Source organism: Atractosteus spatula, chromosome 13 (genome assembly GCF_055471065.1).
Source record: "Atractosteus spatula isolate fAtrSpa1 chromosome 13, fAtrSpa1.hap1, whole genome shotgun sequence".
NCBI lineage: Eukaryota > Metazoa > Chordata > Actinopteri > Semionotiformes > Lepisosteidae > Atractosteus > Atractosteus spatula.
In genome coordinates this window covers 35,146,912-35,161,085 of record NC_142718.1, presented here as the reverse complement: position 1 = coordinate 35,161,085, position 14,174 = coordinate 35,146,912, and the positions used below count along the sequence as shown (strand labels likewise).

Sequence of the window (14,174 nt, the reverse complement as noted above, 5' to 3'; positions counted from 1 at the left end):
GTCAGGGGTTTTTACCTTTTACACACTTTTTTCAAACAAAAACCATAAATTATGATTTTCAAAATGTCAAGAAAGGATTTTACTAAGCTGCTGACCCCCAGCTCAGACGCCTTCTCTGAGTGGTTCTGTGTACAACGCAGGTAATGTACTACAGTGCAAGAGGTGATGTTCTCGAATGATAACAAGTGATGACAAATGGTTTCAGGTACAGAATAATTATCTGAGAATTGGAGAGGTGGGGTACGAGTGCTCTAATAACAGTCCTGTAATTATAGTAAAATAGAAATAACCATACATGACAAAAAATAACGGAGGGCAAAGGCAAACAGGAGTAGGGCAAAATGAGATGGTGAGGTTCGATAACACTAGAAAATGAATTAATAAACAAAGATAACAACATGGGCAAAACTAAATATTTCATAGATAACACTGTGTATTAACATACATATTTAGCACCATGTATCAATCATGTCAGTTTCGTTTTACTAACAGATCAGTACCCGACACACCTTATACTGGCTGAAGGTGTGTTATGTCCCAGTAATGATTCCTCCAAAAGGAGACAGAATTTTTTATTTCAGTACATGGGGAGTAGACAACTTTTCTGAAAGACAGGGAGCTGTAAACTTTCTTTCAAATATTAGAATGGGAAACAGTGATTATTCATATGTACAGTAAGAGAAGGAAAGCCCTCTTATGGGACCTGAGTGTTATCTTTTTTTTTTTACATTGTCGGCACAGTCTTTACAGGCGAGAATGGAGGGGACAAGTGTTGAAATTGAAATTATGATTCCAATGGCACTTTCAGCAGTGCTACTGATTTCTCTTCACCAGCAACAGCTGAGCCAAGAGGCCCGAGGGTTACTTTTAACCTGGCTCTCAGATCTTTCACATTTCTGTGCTGGTCTGGGATGCTTCTCTAGCTGAAGAAGTCAAGACTACAACCTCCATCCCATTGTATGCTATAATAAGTCTGGTCGAAATTTGAGCAGTGTTATCCACTGCTTGGATGCTGTCACTGCCTAAGAAGGTAGGCATTTTTTTAAAGGATTGTTTTTCCAAAAGCAATTTTTAAGCTGTTAGAAAATCTATTTTTATTTAATATGATAGTCTAATTAATATTTTGGTAGGAAGGGGCTATTAGGGATTTTAACTGCATCATCATAGAAAATGATCATTATTTGCAGCTTTAGGCTATCTCTGAAAGATAAATCCATGACTTAATTGCTGAATCACGCCTGCCAATTTTCAACCAGGCTTTGTTGAGTTTGGCTAAAATGGCAATAAATACATGCTTGTGCAGGGACAGTAGCAGGTGACTCGAGTATTCCTGTGCTTAGCTGTTCTGTTTATCTGCCTTTTTGGGATGCAGCTATTTTTGTCCACAAGGTTCCCTGAAGAGGGGATTTTGACAAGGAATTCTTAAACTAATTAATATAGAAATTGGGGATTATTCTCAAGAAAACAAGCCAAGATATTAAGAATTAAGCAACAATATGTGTGATGTACTGTAAGTAAGATAAATGAGTTTTCTGGTGTGAGGTATAAAAGATTGTTTCAGAGGCCAGTTCTAGGGCATTCAGCTAACGTTGAAGTATTGAGAATCTCTGTGCGGCTTAATATTTCTCTATTTCTAATAGCATTTTTATGTGAAGGATAATATATCAAAGATTCAACCATTGTTATCAATGACAAAAACCTAATTGAAGTGCTCTGCAAGTCTTGAATACTCGTTTCTTAAATCTCAGATCATGGAAATGTTCTCTTTACCTAAAATGCTGTTAATCCATCCTTCCTTGTCCACATCCCATCTTTTCCTTGTAATTGCTGATCCATAATGAGGCACTTTTTCACCATACCATGTGGTTAAAGCCGATGCTCTGACATTCAAGAAATGTCTGGATAAGATTCTCCGATCAATTAGCTATTAACTACCAAATGTGCTAGATGAGCTGAATGGCCTCCTCTCATTTGTAACATTTCTGAGGATCTTTACTTCAGTGGGATGAATTACATGTTTAGCTGTAATTTTGATTGTAAATGTTCAGCCCTCTGTGTCACAATTAGGGCAGTCAGTGAGACTAAAGAGATCCTACTTTGCCTGAAGTACTGCTAACACCGTTCTTTGGTTCATATAAACCTGCAAACTGTAAAATTTTAGTACTGCTTAGATAGAATGTATTAAGTTCCAGCTTTGGTGAAATTACAGAGTTGTTCATTAGAATCTGGAGAACATGTTGTGCAGATCTTAAAACCTAAGCAAGGCCAGGTATAGTCTGTACTGAGATGGAATAGCTCCAAGGAAATCTGGGTTTTATCTGCTAGTGATGTACAGTAAGTGGACCAGTATGTGGCATTCTTCCCTCTAGACCAGAGTTTTCAAGACTATGTCCAGTATGGAGAGTAGGAACTCTGCTGTAGGTGGTGCCATTCTTCAGATGAGACATTAAACAGTTTGTGACTTCTTGGTCATTAAAGATCCCATGACAGTGTTGGGACTGTAAGTATAAAGATGTTAACACCAGTGTCCAGGCTAAATTCCAATCTGGTCTTGCACAGTCCATCCGTCCTCCCTAAACTTTCCATTTAATTCGATGAATGTGAAACTATTTCTCCCTTCTCCACCTGTGTGCTTCCCCATTATTCTGTTCCTTGTACAACAGCGACTCTTCCGTCAAACTAATTAAGTCACTAATGATGCTGTGACCATGTATAGGAGGAAGGGGAAGCGGTCGGTATCAGTGTGTGCTAACTACAACCTGGAGCTTAATACCATTAAAACAGTGGAAATGGTGGTTGTTTTTGGGAACCTCTCTGTATGGTAATCAATGATGTGGTCTGAGTGTAGTTGAGTCCTTTAAGTTTTTGGGTAGATTATGATCTCTTCTACCCTTATATGGGAAATGAATAGCACCAATATAAAAAAAAAGCACAACAGAGCATGTATGTTTTGCAGTAACTGTAAAACCTTGGTGTCTCTCAACCAACCAGCAGTTTTACAGAGCCCTTTTTGAGAGCATTCTGACTGGCTAAGTAACTGTTTGATCTGCCCACTCCAAAGGCAATCTCCAGAGTGTTTTCCGCTCTGCGGAGAGGGTCGTTGGATGTCATCTGCCCTCCATTGATAATTTGTACAATTCCAGAGCAAAGAAGCAGGCAGTAAAGATTGCTGATAACCCCTCCCACCCAGGTTACCACTGGTTTCATAAACTTCATCAGGAAGATGCAACCAGTCAATTAAAACCAGAACCACCCGGTATTTGAACAGCTTCTTTCCAAGCGCCGTCTTATTGCTTAAGCAGTATTTCTAGTTATTTGTGTTTGTCTTAATGAATGTCTATTAGTCTTGTTTGTATATGACATGTGTAGAATGTTTTAGGAGCACCGAGTGCACTAGAGTAAATTCTTTGTACATGAAATATACTTGAAGAATAAAGATGATTCTGATGTGCTGTATAGTAGGGCTGCTGGCACAGAATAATACCATATGTTACCCAGGTGGGCACTGCATTTTAGTGTTGGACGTAATGGGTCACCTCCCATATTTAAAGAACTTCGGGATCCATTGGGAAAATCACTGTATAAGGTGTTATTATTGCTGATATTTTTAAGTGCATTTAGGATTCTGTCCCTCCCACACTCTACTACTGAAATTGGTGCTTTCTTATGGCGGTTTTCTGTTGTTTTTGCTCTCAGACGAGAAGGGCAACCATCAATAAAAAAAGATCATGAAAAAGTTGAGGTGTTTGATTTGTCTCTTTCAAACCTATCTTGCCGTCCTAACAGCACAGTGGGAAAAGGTACTTGGTGATAACAGAGCAGTGTCTTCCACAGAAACCGAGAGAGAACTTAAAGTGCTTCCCCAAATCAAGTTCAAGTTTATTGTCATTATACTCATATACAGGTATATGGTATAACGAAATGCTATTTAGCTAGCTCTCGGACATAAGTAGTACAAAGAAAAAAAAACCCAACAACAATACAATTGTATAACAAAAGAAAGACAGAGCCAACAGGCAGTGTGCAAAAAAAAAACAACAACAGGTGATGTGCAAAAACAACAACAGGCAATGTGCAAAACAACAAAAAGGTAACAGATTATGTGCAAAAACATGCATCAACAGAATGAAATAAAGGGATAGAAATTATTGGGAGTGAGCTTTTGACATGTATGGTAGAGGTAGATTTTCAGTGTGTGTTTGGGTTTTTGGTAAGAAAGAAGGCAGTGTGAGGTTCAGATCATAGGTGAGAGTGAGAGAGGCTGGGAGTTTAATAGTTTGATAGTGCGGGGGTAAATAAACCCTCTGCAACAGTTGTCCATCTTCAAACGACACCACAGAAATAATGCTAGCTAGGATTGCTCTGTTAATTTCCATAGGACTGATCTATTCCTTAGGGGGGAATTTTGCCACAGCAGGTGCCAAACGGCAAACAGCAGGTGCCGTGTGTGTCGGTAACAAGTGTAACACAACACAAGCCTACCTTTGGTGGTTTGTTGTTGCACACATTATTTGGAAACCTTGCAGGTATTCCAGTGTGCACCTGTGGTTTCTAAAACAAGCCCTTTCTGGAAATTTGGCAGGGATTACTGACACGTCTGCAAGCCCCCTCCAGAAAATGTGTCTGGCGGAGAGGAACTGTGATTTTGTCATAATCACTTTTCAGCACTGGGGAGGAGAAAGCTGCGACTGTGCCAGTGTGCCAGTGGAGCAGCATTGATGAAGTTCCCATTGTCTAAAGCCAGTGTGTGGGAGAGAGAATATGTACTGTATGTGCGTTCCGTAAAAAACTTGCAGCCAAGTCGTAGGAGTAAAACCCAACCTACCAGTTTATTAGTCTGCTTTTTTATTTATTTGTAAATAAATACACACTTAAAGTATTGTAAGCGTGTTTATGTAACTGTAACAGTTTCTGTTTCCGTCTGATCAAAATGTACTTGTACAGTTCTGTGGGATCTAAATGTGATTATGTGCTGTAGAATAATTGTTCTTAAGTGTCGTGATCTGTGGTGGTTTGGCTGTACATTAGGTCACTGGCTAGACTTCAGAACATCATGCATTGTATTATTGTAAAATGTTTTTTTTTTCCTGCAAACACTCATACCAGTGGCCTATCTAAAGAGGGGGAAATAAAAAATGTAATTATCTGATTATTTTTTTACATTAATAAACATATTATCCAAGAGAGATTCACATATTATGAACACTGATTGCTCAAACACAGATTCATTCTAGCCAAACATGTGTCTGGTCCGCACAATTCAACAAAAGGGTACAGGAATCACATTAATATTTAATAGAACGTTTGATGGGACTATAAGCTCCTATACTTACTATATATGCACCCTGCGGCTGCGATATAACAGTCAGGTTCATGATTCAGTGCAGTAAGTTAAACACTGGAAGGTCAATTCAAAATATTCGGGAAGGCCAGCATATGTTTCGACAGCCATGCATTTAAATAGTGCTTTGTGGTTATTACTTTTTATACCGCACAAAATTGCTCCCTTTATTGCAATCTAGTGTGTCGTATAAAAGAAGCCTGTTCTAAAACTGAGAAGCCCGATCAATTGTGCTCACCAGGGATAAATTCTGATGAATTGTGCAAATGAATACTCCTGTGAGTTCGTTTTTTCCTGCACTAGGACCTACAAAAGCTACTGAGCACTTGTGATTATGAACAGCACAAACTCATTTTTATGCTACAGGTTTGTCAGTAATTGTTTTTTTTTAAATTCCTGTCCCTTTGCAGAGTTAATAAATGTATTCATGATGTGCTTATAAAAAGTAAATTGTTTGCTTCTGTAAACACTGCAAAAACTGCAAACAGGTTTTGTGTTCTCATCAGTTATTATTACTTTTTTAATAACCAAGGAAAATTAAAAGAACACTATTGTTTAAAGATACAGGATTGACCCTGTGGGACCTATAACAGCCAATGTTGATGTCGTTGACAGTTAATGCTCTAATTAAGAGCACATTCTCTCCAAACCTCTTTCAAGCATTGTAATTAAACATGTAAAACACTCACAGAGGGATCTGTCACCAGTACATATTACAGCTAATCAAGCACAAAAAGACCCTAATACACATTTAAAATGAATCTACGCAGATTCGGGAAATGTGCAGTTATTGAATTCCGGTATCAGAAATCAAATCTGCATAATGAAAGTGAGCAGTTGATGAATTAACAAATTGAAAGTGTTGGAGCAGTGGAGCAAGGAGGGAGGTGGTGTCGGGGGTGGAATATTTAGAGCTTAGTCCTTGTCTTTCCAGATCAGGCTTCTCGTCTGTATTTAATGGAAGGAACACAAGAAAATATGGAGGTTATAAAAAAGAAAGGTGCTGTATGTGCTCTCTTACAATGAAAAAACGTTCCCATGCAAAACAGTAGCAAAGCATTCAATAACATAGCCAATCAAGTGAGTACAGTGCAAATCAGGCCCTGAATATGCTCTTGAGCACAGAAACAAGCCTTTGATTCTTCCTGCCTACTTATCTGCATGATAGGAACTTTCCCAACATTAAAGGTGCTTATCATGCCTTTGCAGTCTTACTTTTTACACAGGGGTATCTCTCTGGGTACTCTGATGCACTAGTGAAGCATTCTCAGTGAACAATAGCTCATGTGATACCCAGCAGAGAGAAGGCAGTCATGAGCTTACCATGTGGCCCTTCCCAGTGAGTCAGATGCTTGTGCTTCCTTCTCCTCCAGTACAGATGCTGTAATGTCCCAGGCAGGAGTTCAGCCTCAGCAGTTACAAAGCCCCATAGAAATCTAGCTTGGGAGCTACTGTTGCATCTGTGCGGTGTTCCGTTTTTGCAAAGTTAGCTTTCTTTGGCTATTAATTAAGAAAAATGGAATTTCTTCCCAACAGTGATGTGCACAACCTCTCTCAGGGAGTAGGGGTTTAATCATGGGCACCAAAGGCAGATTGAACATAAGGAAATTTGCAAATGACAGGGGGCCATTTGGCCCGTTCAGCTTGTTTGTTTGCTAGTAGCTAACTGAGGCAAGGATCCAGCTGTTTCTTGAAAGAAGTCAGAGTATCGGCTTCAACAATATGTCTGGGTAGCTTGTTCCAGACTCCCACCCCCATTTGTGTAGGAAAGTGCCTTCTGTTCTCAGTTTTATATGAACTTCCTCTGGGTTTCCATTTGTGTCCTGTGGTTTATTGGTGTTGGTTCTGAGGAAGTCCACTGTGTTGACTTTGCCAGTCACTTTGAGAATTTTGAACACTTCATACTTTTGAATACAGATCTTTTCTTTGCGGGACTAAAACAATTCAGTTCTTTTAGCCTCTAGAGTAGGACATTTCTTTAAGCCCAAACATATACTGTATATGGTTGTTCTCTTTGGATGGATTCCAGAGCAGCGATATATTATTTGCCATGTGGTGACCTAAATTGTCCATAATATTCTAAGTAAGGTCTTACTGGTGTGTTGTTCCATTCTAACATAAAATTCCTTAATTTAAATTCAACACTATTAACTTAATATCCCTACATTGTGTTTGACTTTTTATGGCTTCTCCTCATTGTCTCAAACTTGAAAATGCTGTGTCAACATAAACAAATAAGTCTTTCTCCTAAATTGTTTCTTCAAGCTCAGTATTTCCCATTTAATCTTTGTAATCTGTGTTTTTGCTACATTCCTGTAATACTCTGCATGTGTCCTCATTAAGTCTCGTTTGCCAGGTGTTTTCCAAATCTTGGGAAAGCTCCTTCAGTGTTTGATAATTCTCCTAATTTGTCACCACCTGCAAGCTTTACTGTACTAGAATTTAGATCCTGATAAGTTAGGAAGAGCAATGGTCCTAATATACTGTAGACCTAATATCACCTCTATTGCAACAACCGCCCAGTGTACAGATCTACAGTTCTTCGTCAACGCGCATGAATTTTTATGAATGCCTGTCATTTGTACTTTGAGAATTTAAATGACTTTTTTAAGAAACTTTATTAATTTCTTTCTGAAAAACTAAATGCTCGATACCGCAGGCTTAGTACCGGTATGTATCCATTACTGCTTATGAGCTCGAATAAGCACGAACACAGCAACAACAAAAAAAGAAAATACAGATGTGATCATATTTAGTTAGAAGGGGTAGACATTCCTTTTTTTGACCTTCTAGAATCCCCAGTAATTCTTAATTACAGTAAAACCTTTTTATTGCTTCTCACCGCACCTTAAGAGAGCATGGTATTGACAATGTGAAAGCTGATGGTCACGTGGAGCTCTGGCAGATGGGGGGAAAAAAATTGAGAAGTCTTTAAACAATTAACTAAAATAAATAAATTAAAGAAGTCTTTATGGAACCAAACAGAATCTCTTCACTTCCTTCCTCGCATGTCCTAACGATGGGTTTCTTTCTGGAAATTCACCGAGGCAACACCAGGTGTGTTCTGTTAATTGTGGTCTGATCTGTACAGTCACACACTTGTTGTGAAATGCTTCACTGTTTGCGCTGCTGTGTTTTTATGATGTACAAATGGCAACGTATCCCATTTGAAAATAAGATTTCAAAACTGTGAGCTGTGTTTTTAGATTTCTCTGTATTTTAAGGAACCCTATATTTCTACTGTCAACACTACCTACCCAGAAAAACCAACAACATGCAGTTAGGCTGGAGGTTTTATTGTTGCTGCTTGCTTTGTTTGTCTTGTTTTAACTAACACTTTAATCTGTACATTTCCTTGAATAGGGAATAAAGTCAGTGTAACCTCTCATCATGTGTAGTCAAATATGAAATTAATTTAAGATGAAAGATGGGTCTCAAATTCCCATTGAAAAAAATACAATAGTCTGATCACCAATCATCCGTGGAACAGAATTTAATCAAGCCTTTGTGGGACTATTAGCAGAGTCCTCTAGCCTTTGGTTATTAATATGTCTCATCTGTATCCGTGCCATCCCTATGTTGTTAATCTGCTTGTGGGGAAAAAAACTCAAATGCTGTAAATTGTGTAAATCTGCTCATGTTTTTTTTTTTCAGTGGGATCAGGATTAATTCTATTGAGTCTTTCTGAGAAATTTGAAAATTCCCTACATTTGGGGAAAACAAGATTCATTTCCAGACATCCTGTCACATAGCTTAATATTGGACGATTTGCATTACGATGGGGATATCTTTTCTTAGAAATGCAATTTGAAGTTAATAACTTGTTTGTATTTTAAAGACCAGGATTAAAAACCCAGATTTGAAATGTACGGGTTTGTATAAAAAGTGTTTATGTCTTGAGGGTCACTGTTATAAAAAAAAACAGACTTCTTCTACTTACAGTATATTAATTATCATAATATTATTAATATAATTTATGAATGGTGGTATTCATAGCAATAGTACAGTTATATATAGCTATAAGCTACAGTATATCCAATTTCTATTTATGACTTTTTGCTTTTTACGAAAGACAGAGGACAACAGCAAAGCTTGAGGATGTCAGAATGTAATTAGGACCCAATAATAACACTTCTTGTCTCTGTCCATTGTCGACAGAAATCCTCAATGGCGGTGTGTATGTGGACCAGAACAAGTTCCTGTGCCACGCCGACACCATCCACTGGCAAGATATTGTCAAGAACCCGCGCTCAGAGCTCCTAGTCGTGCCCACCAACAGCAGCATTGGATGTGAGTATCCCACCCATCAGAGGTTAGATCAGGGATGGCTTTGGTATGAGGGCTGCAAAGGTACAGTACAGGCCGAGCTTAGCGCCACTCAGAAGGGTAGAAAGAGAAAGATGTACAATGTTTCAGCCCGTGGAGTAGCCCTGCTCAGGTGGGTAAGGAAGAAAGAGAAATAGGAAAGTAAAAAGACAGAGGTGAGAGTAGAGGTTAGAGTAACAGTGAAACAGATTCCCAGGGGAAGTATTACAATTGTTTTTAACTTGTTTTTGGAATTTTGAATTTGTCCTAATATTGTGGGGCTTTTTTGTTTTTAAACATAAGTAAAGACATTAAGTTGGAACAGTCCAGATAAGAAAAAAGCAGGGTTGTGAGGGAATGACCTTAAACATAATAAGAATAGGGGTGCCATTCCTGTGAGCCAATGTGTGGGACATTTAGGCTTATTTGTCTCTTTTTCTCCTTCTCACATAAGGAATCTCCATGGTTCATTCTTTATATGCAGTACTGGGGGTCCTCTGTCATCGTTGAATGTCCATGTGATAGCATAGGCTTCTAAATTTAAATTCCCTGTAATTGCATAGTTTATTAACTCTTATGAAATACCCTTTATAATATATTCTCACTAGATTTCAAATATATTCTGTTAACTCGCAAAAACAAATACACAATCTTGTCATTACTGTATGGTCTAAATGTACTGCAAGCTACTGTTGATTCCAGTGAACTAACCAGGAGATGCATAGGAATCCAATTTGTTAGCTTGTAGCATCATGTCCACTCCCAGCCTCTCCTGGGGCTGTCCTTTCGATAAATAAGCCAAAGAAAAGCAGGAGGGAGCAGATTTCACCCTGGCAGGCCATCCCATGTGCTGGGCTGTAGTGCTAAGAACAGCTGTACGCAGAGAGCATGGGGTGTTAATTAATGAGGTCTAATTACCTCGGTGCAGGCTAGGCGAGGCTGGCATTGTCTGGAAACAGACGGCATGTAGTGGGGTCAGAGAGAAACAGCAGGAGACACCACAGGGGACCCTCACGGTGAAGCACGTGGGCAACCATCTCCTCACCACACATGTGACTGGTACTCACCTGGCAGGCTGCAAGATCCCACCTTCTTGGGTCAGGGTTTGCTCAGGCACATGTCTAATAAGTTATACAGTAACTATAGTAATTGCTTGCATTTATATAGTCCTTCCCACATAGGAGGGAACCTACTTCATTCACCAAAAAAAGCCAGTAGACTTCAGCAAATAAAATGTAGTCAGGACTCCATGTTTAACACCCTTTTTTGCAAAGGGTGCCATAGGATTGTTTTCACAGAGGCTGCATCTGAGGAAATTGTTAATACTCTTAACGGGGTACGGATATTATAACCTCTGATTGTGTTAGGAAAGACTTTTAATAACAGTGCGTATAGAGTCAATCAATTCAATATTTTTGCAAGTGTTGCTTTAAGACCGTCTTGAAACTAGTATTGATGTTCCCATAAGAATAATTTACTTATTTTATTAACATCTATGAGTCTATTCTTTCACCAGAGGCTCCTCCAGCTTCCAGTGCACTATTTCCATGAGAATCTGTTACTGGTGTTGCTTGAAATCATTTTGTCGGGACTTGCTCATGAGGATTATCAGAGAAGGAACAGGTCACTGAGATTTATTGGAATTATTATTGTGAATTAGACATTCATCCTGCATGTCTTCCTTCACTGTTACATTTGAACAGATTGGTATAGTACAGTATATGCAGCTGCAACTGCCGAGTGTTTGAAGAGCCTATAAGAATGTAGAAGAAAAGCTTTGCTGAGACAGATGGGTTTCTTTGTAACTAACCTTTTCTTCACCTCTGTGAGGTCAGGAGTCTCACACCTGTTTAGTACGTAGGAAGACAACAGGCACAGCTGACTCCAAGCCCACTGTGTCATCAAGTTCACCTTTGTTCTCCATTGTCGTGACAGCCTTTCAAAACAATAGCTCTGTTCAAGAAATCGGCTTTGAGATGTGGTCAAATAATAGCCATTATTATGGCTCAGAGCTGTGCTGTTCATGCCAGATGGAAACTGCTTGTTTCTCATCATTTCCTTCTTTTAATTGTCAAAGGGGTATATTGACAGCAGAACTGTCGTAGCTACAGTAGGAAAGCAGGTGGCAGAGAGGAGGAAGTGGGTACAATGAATGTGATGGAGGGGTGGTAGTTGGATAGTAAATGACAAAGTCAGCGTCGATGTTATTTCTTTAACATAATTACTCTTTAAGACCTTAAACACTAGCTGGCTTGATCTGCAATCATGAACCTGTCAATTAAATTGCAGGGAAACCTGCATGGAAAAAAACTAAGATATTTCCATTTACACTTCTCCTTCATGCTGATGTAAAAGAGGTTTATTAGCAGGGTTTGCTGCGAGTGCCCACTCTTTTTCATTCATCAAAGTATCTGAAAGAAAGCAATTAGATCTAGAACAGATCTCTTGCTGCCTGTGTTTTTTTTGTATTAGCCATTGGCAAGTACTGTAGCTTACTCTGCTGTTATCTGTCACGTCAGACCCTCAGATCTTAACATCCTCATTTATACCCCAAGACACGAAGGCTGGTAACTGAAGTTTCTGCTCCTGTGATTTGAACAGAGGAGTGCTGATGTGGGCACGTGAATGTCAAGAGTCTCCAGAATCCCAAGTTCAGAGATGCTAAGATTCAGGCTAAGATGTGGTGGGCCGTGTCACCCTGCCAGTCAGTGCAATCTGCCAGCTGAGAGGAGCAAGGCCTTACTATAGAAGGCTGTGTATTCAAAATCACTTAGGCGCCTACAATTCTTACTGTTGGAGTTTAAGCATTGTGGTGTCGCCGGGGGGCAACAGGCATAAAAGAGATCTAACTCACACCACACGGGTCTTCTTTGTTCTTCGTTGGTACGTCTCTCCAAGTCCGATCCGCAATCCGTAGCCAGTATCCTTAAACGATCCAAATTCCTAAATCCGTATGTCCACCCTACTCTGCACCGTATCCAAGCCGTAATCCGTAATCGTAGTCAAAACCGTATCCAATAGTCCGTTATTCTTAAGTTCCTTTCAGTTCACTCCTAAATCTCTCCTCCTTCCAACACGCTTTCACCTTATCGGCTTCCGCGCCGGCTCATCGCTTCTGGGGCATTTATATCCTGTTTCCTAATGTCGTTCAGCTGTGTCTCCCTGTTTCGCTGCGTAGGCTTTTCCCAATAGCGGGTCAGCTGGCTATCCTGGGTGGCCATCTTGCCCAGGTCTATATCGAGTATTTTCAGCGTTTCGTTCCGGAAGTACCGGTTATAAATGACCCTTCCCCGGGTCCTCTTACAGCATCCAGAATGTTTTATTTTAGGGTTGAATGTTGGAAATGATGCAGGAAGCTGTTGTCTTGTTGCCCACAGGTGGGCGGTGCCACAGGTCGTGCACAGGGCGCTGCTGGGGACCGCGGGAGGATCAGTGCCAGAGCCGTGAGTATACAGTAGATCCCACCTGACTCGCAACTGCTATGACACAGGGGGTGGGAGGGTGGGAACTCGGACTCGTCTGCAGTGTACAGTGCGTGAAATAATTAATAAATGACTCCACAAAGACATCTCTGGGATCAATCCATGCACTTCATTTTATTATTTTTTAGTGGGACATTTTCCGAATTGACATGACAGATATGGAGATGTACAGATGTAGTAGCAGTGATACGTACCTTAGAGCTGCGAGCTTCTCACTTACCCCAGGCACCCTTAAATCACCGCTCGTCACGCAGCTCTGCGTGTCCTTTGTGCGTTGCCGACTGGCGATCAAAGAGTGTCTTGACCTATGCATTCTGGGCCGGGAGAGAGATAGGGCAACTGTCAGTTCAGAGGGAAAGACAGAAGCCTCATTGCTATCGTTTTCAAGGCAGACGTTCTTGCTATCAATGACCCATTTAGAGTGCAGCCCTTCCACACTAGCTAATTGCAGGGAAAATCACTGCTCTTAAGCAAACGCAGCAGGGGTACTCACCGCTGCCTCTCACCTTCTGCAGCAGATAAGTGCACTTAAACACTTACCGTAATTATATCTGGCCCAGCAATTTAATGGAAAAATACAATGAAGTAGGATGCCACAAAAAGTAGGCACGCTTGTCTCTCTTCCATTTTCTCTATATTACATTTTCTTCTTTTCGTTCTGTAATGCAAGGACAGTTTCTGCCCGCCTCTGTTCCCTGGCTTTCTCCTTGAACCTGAGATTGAACTGTTTTTTTGTTTTGTTTTCCTTTGGATGATGTTTGCTTCCCTTTTGATAATACTCCTGTCATTTTAACGAATGCAAACTGCTTCACACTGTTGTTTCATCAGCTCTAATGCATTAAGCAAGATGGTTTGTTAAACAAGAAGCAATTACGCTTTGCCTACAAAGAATTTGCACAATATAATCTTTATAAATAACCAATAACCTAATTTTTTCATCTCTAATGTGCTCCTTTTAGGGAACAAACACAATGTGTTCCCACTAATTCTAGATACATTAAATAAAACCTTGGGTGTATGAATTAGTTGGTTCTTCGCTAATTCAG

General features: G+C 39.9%; 1 protein-coding gene across 1 annotated transcript in view; it reads left to right on the top strand.

The window, feature by feature from the left end:
• Positions 1 to 14,174, top strand: part of LOC148822271 (receptor tyrosine-protein kinase erbB-4-like) — a 375,272-nt gene that overhangs the window by 254,479 nt on the left and 106,619 nt on the right. The window contains exons 4-5 of the mRNA XM_088930325.1: positions 9,500 to 9,631; positions 13,024 to 13,089. Coding sequence (XP_088786451.1) covers positions 9,500 to 9,631; positions 13,024 to 13,089 — 198 coding nt within the window. The remainder of the gene's footprint in view (positions 1 to 9,499; positions 9,632 to 13,023; positions 13,090 to 14,174) is intronic.